This window comes from Xyrauchen texanus, chromosome 23 (genome assembly GCF_025860055.1).
Source record: "Xyrauchen texanus isolate HMW12.3.18 chromosome 23, RBS_HiC_50CHRs, whole genome shotgun sequence".
Lineage (NCBI taxonomy): Eukaryota > Metazoa > Chordata > Actinopteri > Cypriniformes > Catostomidae > Xyrauchen > Xyrauchen texanus.
In genome coordinates, this window is record NC_068298.1 from 15,744,373 (window position 1) to 15,759,525 (window position 15,153).

General features: G+C 37.3%; 1 protein-coding gene across 3 annotated transcripts; it reads right to left on the bottom strand.

The window, feature by feature from the left end:
* Positions 1 to 860: 860 nt before the first annotated feature.
* Positions 861 to 14,832, bottom strand: pdlim3b (PDZ and LIM domain 3b). 3 transcript variants are annotated; one of them, XM_052154814.1, is made up of 8 exons: positions 14,549 to 14,832; positions 9,930 to 10,081; positions 9,478 to 9,562; positions 8,147 to 8,214; positions 4,191 to 4,385; positions 3,645 to 3,772; positions 3,189 to 3,300; positions 861 to 3,062 (listed from the first exon to the last, which is right to left on the bottom strand). In XM_052154814.1, the coding sequence occupies exons 1-8, from the start codon at positions 14,639 to 14,641 to the stop codon at positions 2,873 to 2,875; spliced, it is 1,023 nt and encodes a 340-aa protein (XP_052010774.1). In that variant the 5' UTR covers positions 14,642 to 14,832; the 3' UTR covers positions 861 to 2,872. The 3 variants fall into 3 exon arrangements, with proteins under 3 accessions (XP_052010774.1, XP_052010772.1, XP_052010775.1); XM_052154812.1 differs by lacking the exon at positions 8,147 to 8,214 and adding an exon at positions 8,583 to 8,770 and having other exon boundaries at positions 14,549 to 14,831; XM_052154815.1 differs by lacking the exons at positions 4,191 to 4,385; positions 8,147 to 8,214 and adding an exon at positions 8,583 to 8,770.
* Between the last annotated feature and the right edge of the window lie 321 nt (positions 14,833 to 15,153).

Here is a 15,153-nt window from a genome sequence, read left to right on the forward strand (position 1 = left end):
GCAATCTTTACAAATTTGACAAACCTCAACCACTTCCAAAAAGTCTGAGAAAAACACTTTGCTGTGCCCTTCAAACCAAGTTCACCCAGTAAAAAGGTACAGTATGTAATATGCCTAATATGTAAAGAGATCAAAAAGTGTAAAACTGTATGTGGGGTAGATATGGGAAAAGCTGTAAAATGAAGCCGAATCTTGGAACATTTTATGGCATGTTGTTATTGGTTGTGTGTTGAGGCTATTCTTGACTTATTTTCTGCAGACTGTAGGCATGAAAGTAGGAACATTTGACTCCTACCCCACTTATTCTGCAGAACCCTATGTCACCAAAAATGCCAAATCAGTGATGACAAATAAGGAAGGAAAGATATTTCACCCTTCCCTTGGCCCAAAGACCACACCTGTCAAGAGCATAATCAGCCTCATTGTCAATACGTAATCTATGTTGCAGGAACTGGCATCATAGCATATTGCACAGTAATGCTGTTCATGAATAATCACACATTTTAGATGCTGACCTAATTACTAGATCACAGTAATGTAACTTTCCTTTCCTTTTTTACTTTACAGGGTGGTGAACTCTACAAACTACAACCGAATCCCCTCTGTGGTGGCGTATTGAAAACGTATGTCTTCTGGTAAATAAATGAAAACTTGTAATTCGCTTTATTGGTCTTAAGTTTATTTATTATTATTGTTATTTATGTTGCTTTCTTAATTTAGACCACAGCACTAGCTATTAAACATTGAAAATGCTTAGGTACTGGCAAATTCACAAAGTTCACAAAGTGACCACGGCATTTATTTCACACATTTTAATAACTGAATAGCTTTGCCTATGTATAAAACAATTCAGTCCCATATTTTCAAATGTAGTAACAGTAAAAACTTTATTCTGATTTGTTCTTAGAGGTGGCATACATTTACAAAGAGTTAGAAACACAAAATACAGCACAGGCAATGTTGTTGAAAAAATGAAAAGTCAATATTTACATTAAATAAAAGGGTTCTTTACTGGGAAGTGGATTACATTGCATATTTTTTACTGTGCTTTTGACCCACCCCCCCAATCAAACTTATTTTCCCTGCAGAGTTTGTGCCAGCCTGGTCTCATGAACATTATTGCAGTGTGCATATTACCAAAAACCAGCTTATACAAATATAATGCGATTCTGTATTTCAACCTGTGTTAAAAGCAAATTACCTTTCCTGCATACTTTGAGAATAATTTAAACCTAAATGCTTAGTTAGTGTTGAAATGAAGGATTTCTGCTGCCAGATGCCTAATATTAACAGTAAATGTAAGATGAGAAATGGGAGAGTTAATTTACTGCTTTTCAACTAGAGATAAATGAAGGCCTTTAGAAAATGTTTTGAGATTTCTAAAGAATTCTAAAGTCTTGCATTCCTCCCGATGAACTTAATCCCCCTCTGAAGTTTGGATGTGTGTTTTATGCTTAAATTACCCAGATTTTATTTGATTTTAATGGAACATCATGAAGCAATAAATCCAGAGTCATTTTTTTTAATTCAACTGTAGTTAAAGGAATAGTCCGCTCAAAAATGTTAGCATTATTTACTCACCCTCATTCCAGGAAATAACCATCTGATGTCATGCAGTAACTTTAATGTCATGCAGCTACAGATTGAGGTGGGCACCAGGGTGCAGTGTCCCCTCAGCAATACCACTGTGTCCCTTCTGTAAAACTTTTTGTATTTGAAACAGTTTTTATAATATTGTTATTATCTTTTAAATGTGTTTTACTTTTTTGACAGCCTAAATATTCAAATCAATTGTAAAATAAATAAAAAAAAATAAAGCAAATTTATCTTTAAACTTTTTTGTGGTGAGTAATTGAATGTTTCAGGTGAAAGGTGGGGACAGGAGTTATGCTGTCTGGGAAATTGACTGCTAATTTTGTATTAAAATTTGCCTCATGCTTATTTTAAAATAATTCATTATTATATATATATATATATATAATTAGCATACAAGAAATTGGAGGCCTAAATGTCAAATCTTTTTCATTTGAATACATTTATTTCAAATAATTTTGGCAATGTTTTATTTGAGTTTATGTATGTGCATATCTATTAAAGCCATGACTCGTGCTGGTGACAACAAAGCATTTTCAGCAACGTTACATCTTAGAGTAAAGTGACAAATCTGTGCCCCCATCGAAATTTTAAATGCCCCCTCTGGTAAATTATCCTGGCTCTTACTCTGCCCATATGACTTTCTTTATTCTGCTGAACTACATATTTTTTAAATAAGGCACAATCACTGATTTCCAGACAATAGCAGTTGGTAGTGAATCACTTTAATGGTTAAAAAAAATCACCCAAAAGTGTCATAAATGTTGTCCATACAAGTCGTGTGTCTTATTCCAAGTCTTCTAAAGGTCATATGATCCCCTTGTATGATGAACAGACCAAAATTTAGTTATTCACTCTCAAATCCAACTATTGATCAACTCATAAACATTGCTTATATCAAATATGCTAACACGTCAAAAACATCAAACCTCATTGCGTATCTTATGACCAATATTGTGATTACAAGTTGTTCAATATTTGGACTTTAGAGTGAATAATTACTTAATTTTTGGTCTTTTCATGCATAGTGATCGTAATCCTTTAGAAAACATGGAATATGACACTTTTGGGTGGTTTCTTGAGCCACTTGTTACTTTCATCTTCTATTGTATGAAAATCAACAATCGTGGCATTCTTTAAAATACATCCTTTTGTGTTCCATAGTAGAAAGTAAGTCATAAGTTTGGAATAAAAGACATAAAAAATGTAAATAATGACAGAATTTTCATTTTTGCATGAAATAATTTAACAAAAGTGGAGTTTGAGTTGTGCCATGCCTCTAAGCAGTGGGATATAAAGTAATTCGGTCATGTCCCTCAGGTGGAGCCATTCTGATTTGAGCATGGGTTTCACAGTACATCTGTCCATCCACAAAGAAGTAGCCCTTCTGCTTCAAGTTCATGCCACAATCTGAGCATACGAAACAGGCTGGGTGGCGGTATTTGTCTCGGGCTTTCACCACCGTTCCACTGTTAACCAGTTGTAGAAAAGGTTTAATTAATACAATGTAGAACAACTTTCATGAAAATCTAATATATATACTTTTATATACTGTAACACCATCTGTGAGGTCTCGTGCTGAATGTTTTACTCACACAATGCCGTTGCCACATTTATCACAGAGCGGCAGCTTCTGTAGTGAGGATGTGGCTGCTTGGGGCTTTGTCACTGGGGCTTTTACACTTCTTGTCACCAGAGACTTTGTGCCTGAAGTATAAAAGGATGTCTCAAATCAATTTTGGGAATGTGAAAAGCTCACTTACATACTCATCTGATTCCAGACCATTAAGAGCACAGCAGGCTTTGATTGTCGTCATTAGCATGCTTGCTGTGGAGATTATTGAAGGCAGTCAAATTGAGCCTGAAACAATGTTACTCCTTTGTTTACCTTTACATTAGAATATATATTAGAATAGATTCAGATTCCAATTCAACATCCTGTGAGTCGTGGGCAATTTAGTTCAAATTCTGACTAGTGAGTTGAAAGGGAGACAATTTTTTCAATTATGAATGTTGCCCAACCCTGTAATTTACATATAAAAGAAGCTCACCATCACTCTCTACATAGTCTTGCAAGGCCTTAAATGAGCCAGACTGGCGTGGTTCAGGTGGCTGCTTGTGGTCTTCCTGGAGCATGCGGTACACATGGGAGTCTTCAATGGTTGTGAGGGTTTTCTGGCTGAAAACAAATTGAAACCCATTTTTAATGTTGGGACTCAAACTTAATAATGCCATAGACTCAATAGTGCACAAATAAGTATTGGCTAAGAAATCAGTTGTCAATGCACATACGTAAAATAACTTTCATAAGTATTAATAGAAGCAAAGAGTGTAGAGTTTAAAAGAAGTTAAACGGTATCTGTGACAGCTCATATTTTTTATAGAAGAGCTGCTATAACTGCTTCTGTACTAAAATGCTGTAAAGAGTTTCTCAGACTAATCTCATATAAGCACACTGTTAAAATCACTGTTAAGATCTGGAGTTTAACTTTAATATATTACCTGGACTTATTCAGCTCCTCTCATTTTAGCAGTACTGTGCTTGTACATTTTATTGTGGTGTAAAGCAAGCATGATGGAAACAAAACTCTGGTTACCTGGGCGATGCCTCCCTGACTACAGTGGACATCTGAGCCTGCTGTAGTGTATTTGAGACATTGTCTACTGAGTATAATGCAATGGGAGAGTTATACTGAGTAGAAGGAGTGAGGGCCCCATTTTTGCTGGGGTCAACAGCTGCATTACACCTAGCCGATGGGATGCCAGGCATGACCCTCTGGGATGCACTGCCACTGGATTTGTGTAAGTTCACAAGAGTTCAAGAAGTCAGGTGAACCAAACAAGGAAGCAATCAAATTACAGCGTGGTTGACCACAAAGGGGCAAGATTGTTCAGAAAGAAGAGAAGGACAAACAAGACAGAAGAGAATGAAGAAGTATTTTAGAAACACACATTTTTAGCAAGCAGACTGCTTTTTACAAGACAATGGAGGGGAATTCACTAAGAATGAATTGTGCTGCTGATAGCACCATTTCTTTGCACATGCCCTCTTTGTTGTTTTATCATTTGTGTTATTTTCTAGCACACTAAAAGAAATATAGAGTTCAGGGTAGGGTTGCACCAGCTATGTGTAAGTTCTCACTTAAGTTGTGATGTAAAATTCACACTAAGGGCTTAGTATCTACTAGTTCTACTTCTTTTCATTCCGGACCACCAGAGCAGTATCCTAACTTATCTAGTGAAGTATTTCCCTGGTGCTCGTATCTTTGCAGAGTATAAATATCAAAGTTGTCACCCCTGTGACCATGACTCTCAGGCAGACAGTCTATAAAGGCATATAATTATATCATGTCCGTTCTCTTTCCAATTCTCGTCTTTGCGGAAAACATTCCCGAGGGTGAAGTTACACAACTTGATCTATACATAACTTGGGATGCTTGTTGGGGAGCGTTTTTCTTTTTTCAGAAAAAAGTGTTTTCATTTTTATTTATTTTTTTGCCACTGTTAAACAGCCAGAAGGTAAGCAGTATTAAGCGACCGATGTTTCACCTTGCTTTGTTTATATTTAAGTTATTGTTCTATTCTGTCATGTTGGCAAGCAGTGTTAGCGCAGCTGGTCATCAAATAATTTTGTGGAGATATAGTGATTTAGCTGATAAGTTATTTTTATTTGCAGCGTTGAAATTATTAATCATCTATTTATTTTTTCACTCTCTATTCAATGGCGAGCTGCGAGCTGCACGCTGCGTGGCTCACCTATGGAATCAGATGATGGCCATGATCGTTATCTATCTTGCTTGCGACCTGAGCACCTTAAGCAGGCCCTTCTTGTCCTAGCTGTAGTTTTATGCCATTAGCAATTTGTGAAGCCCGCCTTGCACGTTGGAATGCTGAATCAGGTTATCTATTACCCACCATGGGTGCAAACTCTTCAGAACGTGGAGTTAATAGAGTGGCAGTGGCAGTCGATCCACCTCCTAAGAATAAAAAGGCGAAAACCCCCTCTGCGTTGGAGCAAAGGGTGGATCAGCTAGCTGAAGGTATAGGCCAGATTCAGGCGCTTTTGGATTCTATGAACCAGCATACTGAAGGGCAGCGTTTAACAGAACCTACTACAGTTGTTCCTTGCATGGAGAAAGATTTTGATGTGGTTTTGGTGTCTGCATCAGACTCCTTTTTTGATGAACAACCTATCTTGATGGAGAGAGTTGTAAGCCCAGTATCATTGCGTTCAAGCAGTGCACAGAGTTCAGATCGCGATGGTGAACCAATATCAGTAGTGAATTATTTGCATGCTAAATTAAACGGGGCTTTGGCCAGACTCAACATTGATGCTCCAAGTATTGAAACTAATCTGGCTCCTAACCTGTTTTGCCATTCTTCTGGTCATGTTAAAGTTTTAGTTGTCCCACTATGTGGTGACTTCATTAAGGAATTATCATTTTGCTTCAAGAGTGTGTTGACCATGCAGGCAGATAAGGTAACTTGCATGCAGTCTAGTATGGCAGATGTGGTGTCAGTTGGGTTGGAGTCAATGCCACCAGTAGAAACTGTAGTGGCATCACTTGCTGTGCAGGTTGATGAAGCGCTGCATTCTGAGCTGTGATGTCCACAGCCAGAATATATACGGACTGATAAACTTGTGACTTAAGACTTACAGTGCTAAAGCGAATGTCGGATGCATCTCTATTGGCACAGTTAATGTTGGCACTCAATGCTTCACTACCTTCATCGGACGATTCAGGATGTGCCGAAATATTACAAGCTTCACTGCAAGGAGTTGGAGCAGCTGCATTAGAATGTGGTAGGTCGCTGGGTCTTCAAAACGCAGTGTTTATGCTGGGGACCTGAGTGTAAACAGGTAACACTGTGGCTGAACCCGGCGTTTGTTCCGAAGGTATTGTCACCACAATACATGAACAAGCCCATTGTTTTATCTGCTTTTACAGATTTGGCTGTGTCTAAGGATAGATTATCTCATTGGGTGACAGAGGTAATCATCCATACTTATTCTAATGCAGGTCATGAAGTCCCAGCCTTTGAGAAATGCCATTCAGTAAATGCAGTTGCCACTTCCTGGGCAGCCCTGCATGGTGTTCAGATGTCTGACATCTGTGATGCAGCAACGTGGAAGACTCTTTCTACTTTTGCCAGATTTTACAGGCTTAATGTAGCTACGGTGCCTCCAGTGTGTTCTGTGATGGTTACAAAAGATTCTCAACTTGAATAAAGGTTAATTCAGTAGTTATCAATGATGCTTTTAAACTGTTGTTTCAAATGTACCTGATGGGCAGTGAAACACTCGTGACTGCTTTGGTATTCGGCCTCCACTAGATAAGTTAGGAACTGGGGGTTACGTAGGAAACTGTGGTTCTATGATTAAGTGGAGGACCGCCAGACTTTTGGTCACTCGGGTAGATGAGAATGGCCAGAGAACGGACATGATGTAATGACATGCCTTTATGTCATGGTCACAGGGGTGACGACTTTGATATTTATACTCTGCAAAGATACAAGCACCAGGGAAAAATTCCACTAGATAAGTAAGTATACCACTCTGGCGGTCCTCCAATTAGTCATAGAACCATGGTTACCTGGTGGTCTGGGTAACGGACTGTTGGTCACAAATGTAAACGGGTGGAACAACATCATACACTTTGTCAAAAGGATTGATGCCTGTCACTCACAACATGAGCTCATTTATGTCATTAAATGAGTCTGCTTTTTTATTCCATCCGTTACTAATGGTCGGGGGCTTCTGTAAATATTTAGTTTATACGTAGGGTTATGTCCGACCTAAGTTTAATGGTGCAATGCTCAAATATTTAGTAGTGCATAAATTGTGCCCATTTACACCACAACTAGGCTAAGATGTAACTTACGTATAGCTGGTGCAACTGGCCCCTGGTTACAGAACAAACACTGAATCTGCATTGACTATATATATATATATATATATATATATATATATATATATATATATATATATATATATATGGTATGCCTTTGTCTAGACACTGTATGTCCAGTTATAATGCTCTTGTCTCATCATTTGAGCACCATTAGGTACATCAGTGCAGCCATGACCAATAGAAAACCTACAAAAACATCTCTTTTTAATACAATTCTGTTTACTGGCTGCTTACAGTAATAGCACAACACTAATTGTGGCAGTTTTGTTAATTAATCTTTGATAAGAGAAAGTTATTTATTTATTTATAAATTGGGAAGGCATGTTTGCACTGAAATAAATGACAATGACTTAATTTAAATATGACATGGCAACATTTCAGTGCATTTAGTGCATGGTTAAGTTGGATTACAGGTGGTTTGTCAATAAAAAAAATATTGGGTCTGAAATACCACATGCCAACAGTTTAGTGAATTCACCCCAGAAAATGTATTTATCATTTACTGTTACTTTTAACTAAATAAAAGCTAAATTCATTCTAAGTGTAAAAAACGTAATGTCTAAATGTAAAAATATACAAATCATATGGTGATTATTTGACCATATGTGAGTTCATGTAAGGGTACTGTTAAGTCTAATGACCTCTTTTGGCTTGTAGATGTGAATGGCTTTGGTCTGGCATTAAACTTGTGTTCGAAGTAATCAACTTCCTGTAAGACATAGAGGATGTTAATAGACAGAAGGGAAAGTCGAAGGTGCTGAAGTCCTCTAAGATCCAACAATCCACACACAAATTCATTTTCCCCCTGCTATCTAGGTGCTTTAATAGGGGATTAGAGACATTGCCTTTAAATATATTGGTAAAATGGCATCCATATAATTGCTTCCAAAGAAAGTCAAGGCTTTTTTTAATTTTATTTTTTGTCCAAATTGGTTATATTCGGGTTGCAGGAAGACTTACGAGGACCTCTGAAGGATCAAAGTGTGTTAGTCATTAGTGGTCATGCCATCTACAGCAAGCAGAGGCATGTCACTTTGTTTTGTTCACATGTTTGGGGCAATCAAAGCTGGCACTCACCCCTCAGGCTTTTCATGCACCAGACCCTGGATCTGTCCATGCAGGGCATCCTGGATGTTATCTGAAGAGTAAAGGCCTATGGGAGAATTGTAGGTGGAGCTCACCACCTGCTTATTGTCAACCATGCTGACGGCAGCCATAAAGGGCTGTGCTCTTCTGTTATGACCTGTGCCAATCGGTTTACACTCCTGCATGTGTAGGACAGATGTGCACACTAAATACTGTGGTAAAAGCCCAATACAAACACTGAATTTGCCTAGCACATTCACTAAATATGTACTATCTTACCATACCATACCTTATCTTAAGGTTTAGTTCAATAAGAAAGTTCTGTCATAATGTTTCCCCTCGTGTCATTCCAAACCTATATGCCGTTCTTTCTTCTGTGGAATGCAAAGTAAAATCCCCCCATGCATGTCATGTGCACTATATTCCAAGTCTTCTTGATCCACACAAGTATGAGTAAACGATGACAGAATTTTTATAATATTATTATAATTAATATTATATTTTCTTATACTTTTCATAATATTTTATTATACATTTCATATAAGGTTCAAGTGATTGAGGTATAAGTGATTAATAAGTAAGAAAGACATTTTTTTCAGGAACGCAAATAACATATAAGCCTATTTAAAACGTGTTAATTAATATTACAGAAATGTATTAAGCAAGCATTAACAACTTGCACATGCTAAAAGCTTTTATTTGAATTAGCCTACATGTCTTGGTCAAGGACAAAACTACTTTTGGTCTAACAAATGAATTCACAATCTTTAACGTGCTTCGTGCAACACAGCATTAATAAAGCAACACATACCGTAAGCATCATAAACAAGCTAAAAAAAATTCACAGCTATATTTCAAACTGATCTTTCCCATCTGTTACACTTACTTGCTTTTCTGCCTCCAAATTGATTTTGAATGGGTTCACTTTCCCCTCTTCTATAACTTGAGGAGACCAGAGTTTAGTTTCTGGCCTGCAACACATTTAGTGCACACTCAGTTAAACACAATATACAGTCTCCAACGATCAAAGAGCATTTGCTGTGCATCAGGGCCAGGACCTAGTCTAGATTTTACAGTAACGTCAACAGCCAGGCATGTAGAATCCAGATGGTTTATAGGAGGGTATTAATTAAAGAGAAAAGAGATAATAACATGTGCACCGTTGTCTTGAAACTATGTGGGCCCTGACGGTCATTTTCATTGCAAGTGGTAAAGACAAATTCTTATGGGGATTCCCGGCTGTAACTTGAAATTAAGGTATGATAACATGATATAAATTTGTTGAAAGATTCATAACACTGTAACACTATCCTCTTTAATGAGAAACGCTTCTGGTACCGCTCTATCTTAAGGAAAAGCTGATTGGTGGTGTCTTTGATCTTGTTCTGAGCTTCAGCATGAGTCATCCCGTCTGCAGACATTCCCTGGATAGCTAGGATGATGTCTCCTGGACACAGATTGACTAGTGATGCTTTACTGCCTGGTGTCACCTAAAAACACAAACCATTTTTTGACAGGGTATTAGTGACTTTGGAGAAAAGCATGTGCTACATGTTTACTTGCTACTAGCTAAAAATGCCAGATCTTGTTTATAGAAAAAACTGTGATTAAGAAGAGTTTAATTCTTAGGATAGGTTGTTGCAAACATTTTCTTTCTAAGACAGCATAGATAGTGCAACTAAACATTAAGCAGTTTAGACATAAACAGCAAGAGAAGTGTAATTGAAAAAATGCCTTTAGTTATCTGTTGACCCATTCTGGGTTAGAAGTAGGCTAAAAATAGTGCAGCATGGATGTGTCAAACAAGGCTTCGTATGGCCCTCTGGGGGAACACAGTTAGGTCTATTGGCGACGTGATGATGTGAATGCTCTGGCATTCACCCTGCTGCCCAGTGTTTCTCTCCTCTCTACTTCTATCATCCTCTCTTTCATTAATGGTATCTGACATCATCCTTAATTATTCTCATTTGACAAGCTCATTTTCTTTGGTATTCTCCTCCTCCCCCTAGTCATTTATCTCATCATCTTATCCTGTATGGAGGATTCACTCTACCTGTCTCCTTACTCAGCTTGTCTATTATATCCTTACAATGTTGACCCAAATCTCCTAGATAAGTCTGCCAATTGAGACGGGACGATTTATACCATTTCAAGTCATGCCAGTTATTTAAGATCAATCCATCACCAGTGTTTAATGTCATGAAGATTTGTGACATTTTATTCCAAACTTATAATTTATTGACTGATGAAGCTGTCTTGAGTCTTTGATTTCTGATCATATTTCTGGTCCATGCACCCAAACAGCTCAGAATGGAACCTGATGTTCTGCTTCTAATCAGGGACTATGAAAACAGTCAGTTTTATGAGGATGTGTCCAGTCTGTCCTGTGTTATTTTGGATAATTTATGGTGAATGCCAGAACTGGATTTCCACTAAGATCATACTTTATGTCACAATTAAAGAGTTCTTGTTGATGAGGCTGAGCTACTAATCATACTGGTATATTCCATGCATTAGAATACAGGAGTTCATCTGATTGCGAACAATTCAAGTGAACAATCTGATGACACTGTTTAATAAATGGAAACAAGGGGATATATGAACTGACATGAAACAATTATGTGGCTGGTATCCGAGCCTCAGTATAAATAAAAACATAAATATAAATATACAGCACCTGTGCAGTTTCATATGTTAACTTTTCATGCAAAAAATCTAATCCACAAGGTGACATAAAAACCCAGGGCCCTTCACCACCACAGTTACATGTAAGAGCATGCTGAACATTCAACACTTATGTTCCCTAGCAACATCAGGTAGAAAATAATAATTGCAGGCATTTAAAGAAGGCTGAGGCTGATGCATCTTTGTTGAGTTTCTTTGTTGGTGATGTATACGAGGTATAATGGCTAAAGCGCATGGCTGGTAACTGGAAGGTTTGTGCTCCATAAGGAGCAAACTATAAATGAGCGATATACTTTAAGCTGTTCCATGAGGGACTGTCCGTTCATTTAAATTACTGTATGTCGCTGTGGTTAAAGGTGTGTGCTAAGTTCTATATGTAAGATGAAGCTAAATGACAATCGTAAAAAAAAATGTTTTTAATTCAACAACATAATTTTAAAGGTCTGATTTGGCTTTACACAAAAAGAACCATATGTTCCAGCTTGCTCATATTGGTGAAGACTATTATTACCCAAATAAGTAAATCAGGACTCATTGTATAAGAAAAGAGCCACTTTATAAGCATTAATACATGCACGATTACAGATGCCAGTACAAAGAAACCACACACATTCTTCATTAGTCATCAGTATTTCTCTGCTGAAAGTCTTGACTTTCATGAATATATTTAGCTTTCAGGTTCTGGCTTGTAAGAAAAGCAGAAACATGCACCAAAATCAGCTTAAATTAGCTTTTTGTTGATTTTAGATTAAGGTCAGAGCCAGGTAAATGGTAATTTTTTAGTTGTATGTTACAGGGAAGGCATTAGCTTGGAATGTCAAATAAAACTAATTGGCTTATTTTAAGAATGACATTACATTTAGTTGAATGTCAAGAACATCTGTAGCAAGTTGGTGCAGTGCCAACAAAGGACCATGATACATACAGGGTATATATATTTTCAGACATGTTATATGAAAATACCATGGTATCCATTGAAGTACCTTTGAGTACAATGTAAGTAACGTGAATTAATATTATGAATATGGTAGCCTTCAATACCATAGTATCTTTCAAAGTATCATTGTATTACCATCTGATACCATAATTATCCCATTGTTCTACCAGTGTACTTTTTGTTAGGGTGTTGTACCTGATGTTCTGCTTCCAATCAGAGACTATGAAAACAGTCAGTTTTATGAGGATGTGTCCTATCTGTCCTGTGTTATTTTGGATAATTTATGGTGAATGCCAGAACTGGCTTTCCACTAAGATCATACTTTATGTCATGATCAAATAGTTCTTGTTGATGAGGCTGAGCTGAAAGACATGAGTATCTGAGACATGTATCTGCAGTGTAGCTACATTACATAGCATTTCTTCCACCAACCAGACTCCCTACAGAGTTCTTAACAGAGAAATAAAGACCCTAAGTTAGCCAAGAGGTTATAGAGTATCTTTCTGTTAAAGGAAAATGTAACGTTTTTGTGAGAAGCCTTTTCCAAAACACATTATTGTCCCGTTGCATTGTTCGCTCCTCTTCAGTTAAAAAAAACAAAAACATTGATATACTATAAGGTATTTTTAGACATTTATAAATATATAAATAATCTAAGCGGATAATAGATTGTACTACAATGATTGCTTAAATCAAAGGTTCTCCAATTGATCTCACATATGTTGTTGTCAGTAAGTGCTCAGTTAACCTTTAACCTCTCATGTTAGCACAAATGTAGAGGCTTCATCATCGGTTTAAAATACTATTGGACCAAGAGCTGGTGAGTCATTTAGACAACAGGTGTAGAGAGCCCCCCTGGAGCCAAGCACTAGATGTGTGTGGTTTAGAGTGTGTACATGTTTAAGGGTGTCTGTCCCTGTCTTTTTGTGTGTTAGTAACTAGACAAGTGAATGCCTTTCAGTTAAAGTAGTATACAATTCTAGGAACAGTCGTAAAGTATGTATAAAATATAAACACTTCAATGTTAAAGCTCATTTTTAAACAGTTTTGGGGAAGCTACTTTGAAACTGTTGCTTCTCAAGCTACAAGCTATTCATAACTTGAAATAGTTCAACCACCAACCAGCTATTCTTTAATTTTTTTATTTTTATTTTTATTTTATTTTTTAAATAGTCAGCTACACTACATCTTTTAATGAAATCAGATTTGATTTAATTCAGAACCATATTTATCTGGCACAAAAACAATGATCTCAATTAGGGTGGCAACATTAATTGAACATAGATGCAACATACTGTATATTTATGCTAAATATAACTTAAATTAAACTGAACATACATTTATAAAATATTTTATAAATATTTCAAAATAAAGAAGACTTGTTGACTTCTTCACAGGAGCTCAAGTGAATCGGTGAATAATTTATTTGAACTAGTTCGTTTACATGAACCATCTGAACTAATTTACTAAAAATAATTGGACTCTCAACCACTTCTTATAAGTGAATTGGTGAACTGTTCGTCCAAGCATAACAAATGACAAATATTTTTGGCCAATTTACTGCGTTGACAAAAGTTTGCATTTTGAAGTGCTACGCTAGGCCTACTTATTGGAAAAAAAAGCTTGTTACTAAAAAGTTACACTGTTTTTGTGAAAATAACGGACCTTCTGTCACACTATTGTAAAGCGTGAATTAGTAGCCTCACTACTTTAAGCTACTCACCAACAGTGTTCTTGAAACACCTTTTAAACATTACTGGAAGATTAAATCATATGCCATCATAACATGTATTTGGTATGCATTTACATTTACATGTATATTTATGCATTTGGCAGACACTTTTATCCAAAGCGTCTTACATTGCGCCTATTACAGGGACAATTCCCCTGGAGCAACCTGGAGTTAAGTGCCTTGCTCAAGGACACAATGGTGGTGGCTGTGGAGATTGAACAAGCAACCTTCTGATTACCAGTTATTTGCTTTAACCCACTACGCCACCACCACTCCTATGCGTTCCATAGCATAACGTAGTATATCATATAATAGGTAGAAACAGGGTAAATTTAACTAACATGGACATTTTCTGGGAAATAGTTCCATAACAACGTCAGATGCGTCTAAAAATTAATGTCTTTTTGACCTTCTAATAAAAATATTTCCCCAAAACCTTTCTCACTGTACACCAATGTGAGGTCCTGGGAATGTTTTGCTGTTTTTATAATCCACCCACTGGTTTCTCATGCCCATAGTTGTGTTACCCAACATCAAAGGCATCCTTATCTGTGAGTGGAATGTGTGAAGCAGTATAAAGTATAGCCAAAGGCTTTCACTTACCCGGGTTATAGTCAGTGGCTGGTTGAAGTCTTTGCCTCCTGAAAGCCGAAATCCCCAAGGGGCTGGCCCATCCAGCACCACGTTCTGTGGCATTTCTGTGTTTTCTTTACCTAAAGATGAACTTCTTAGTTCTTCGGTACACTCTCTTTTTTGTGGGCAGAAGAACTGCAGTCAGAACAGACTAATCAGCTCTGTCCCTCCTACCCTGGACCAATCACTCACTCGAATATGATTGGAAGCCAGTGTCTGTCTCTGAATCCCTTTTAAGCATTTGTGGAGTTAGAGATTGAATGAAAGAAATATGATGCCAGGATGCCACACCTCTCAGTGTGAGGTCATAGGGTAGACTGAGAAACTGAGGGTTCACACTGATACATTCCCACCTCCCTTCTCTATGTTTCTTTCTGTAACAAACTCTCTCTCTCTCTCTCTCTCTCTCTCACACACACACACACACACACACACACACACTCTCTCTCTCTCCCTCTCTCTCATACACACACATACACTCTCTCTCTCTTCTGATTTCATCTTCTTTTCTCATAGGTCTCAGCATGTCAATAACTAAAACGATTGACCAATGAATCACTTCACTCTGTCTTCAC

What these genes read in the sequence shown, in the direction of transcription:
- pdlim3b (XM_052154812.1), bottom strand. Translation starts at nt 14,641, where the DNA reads ATGCCACAGAACGTGGTGCTGGATGGGCCAGCCCCTTGGGGATTTCGG. An exon ending in ATTTGGAGGCAGAAAAGCAA is followed by an intron (nt 8,771 to 9,477) that starts GTAAGTGTAACA and finishes CTACACATGCAG; the next exon opens with GAGTGTAAACCGATTGGCAC. An exon ending in GTGCATGAAAAGCCTGAGGG is followed by an intron (nt 4,386 to 8,582) that starts GTGAGTGCCAGC and finishes ACACAAATCCAG; the next exon opens with TGGCAGTGCATCCCAGAGGG.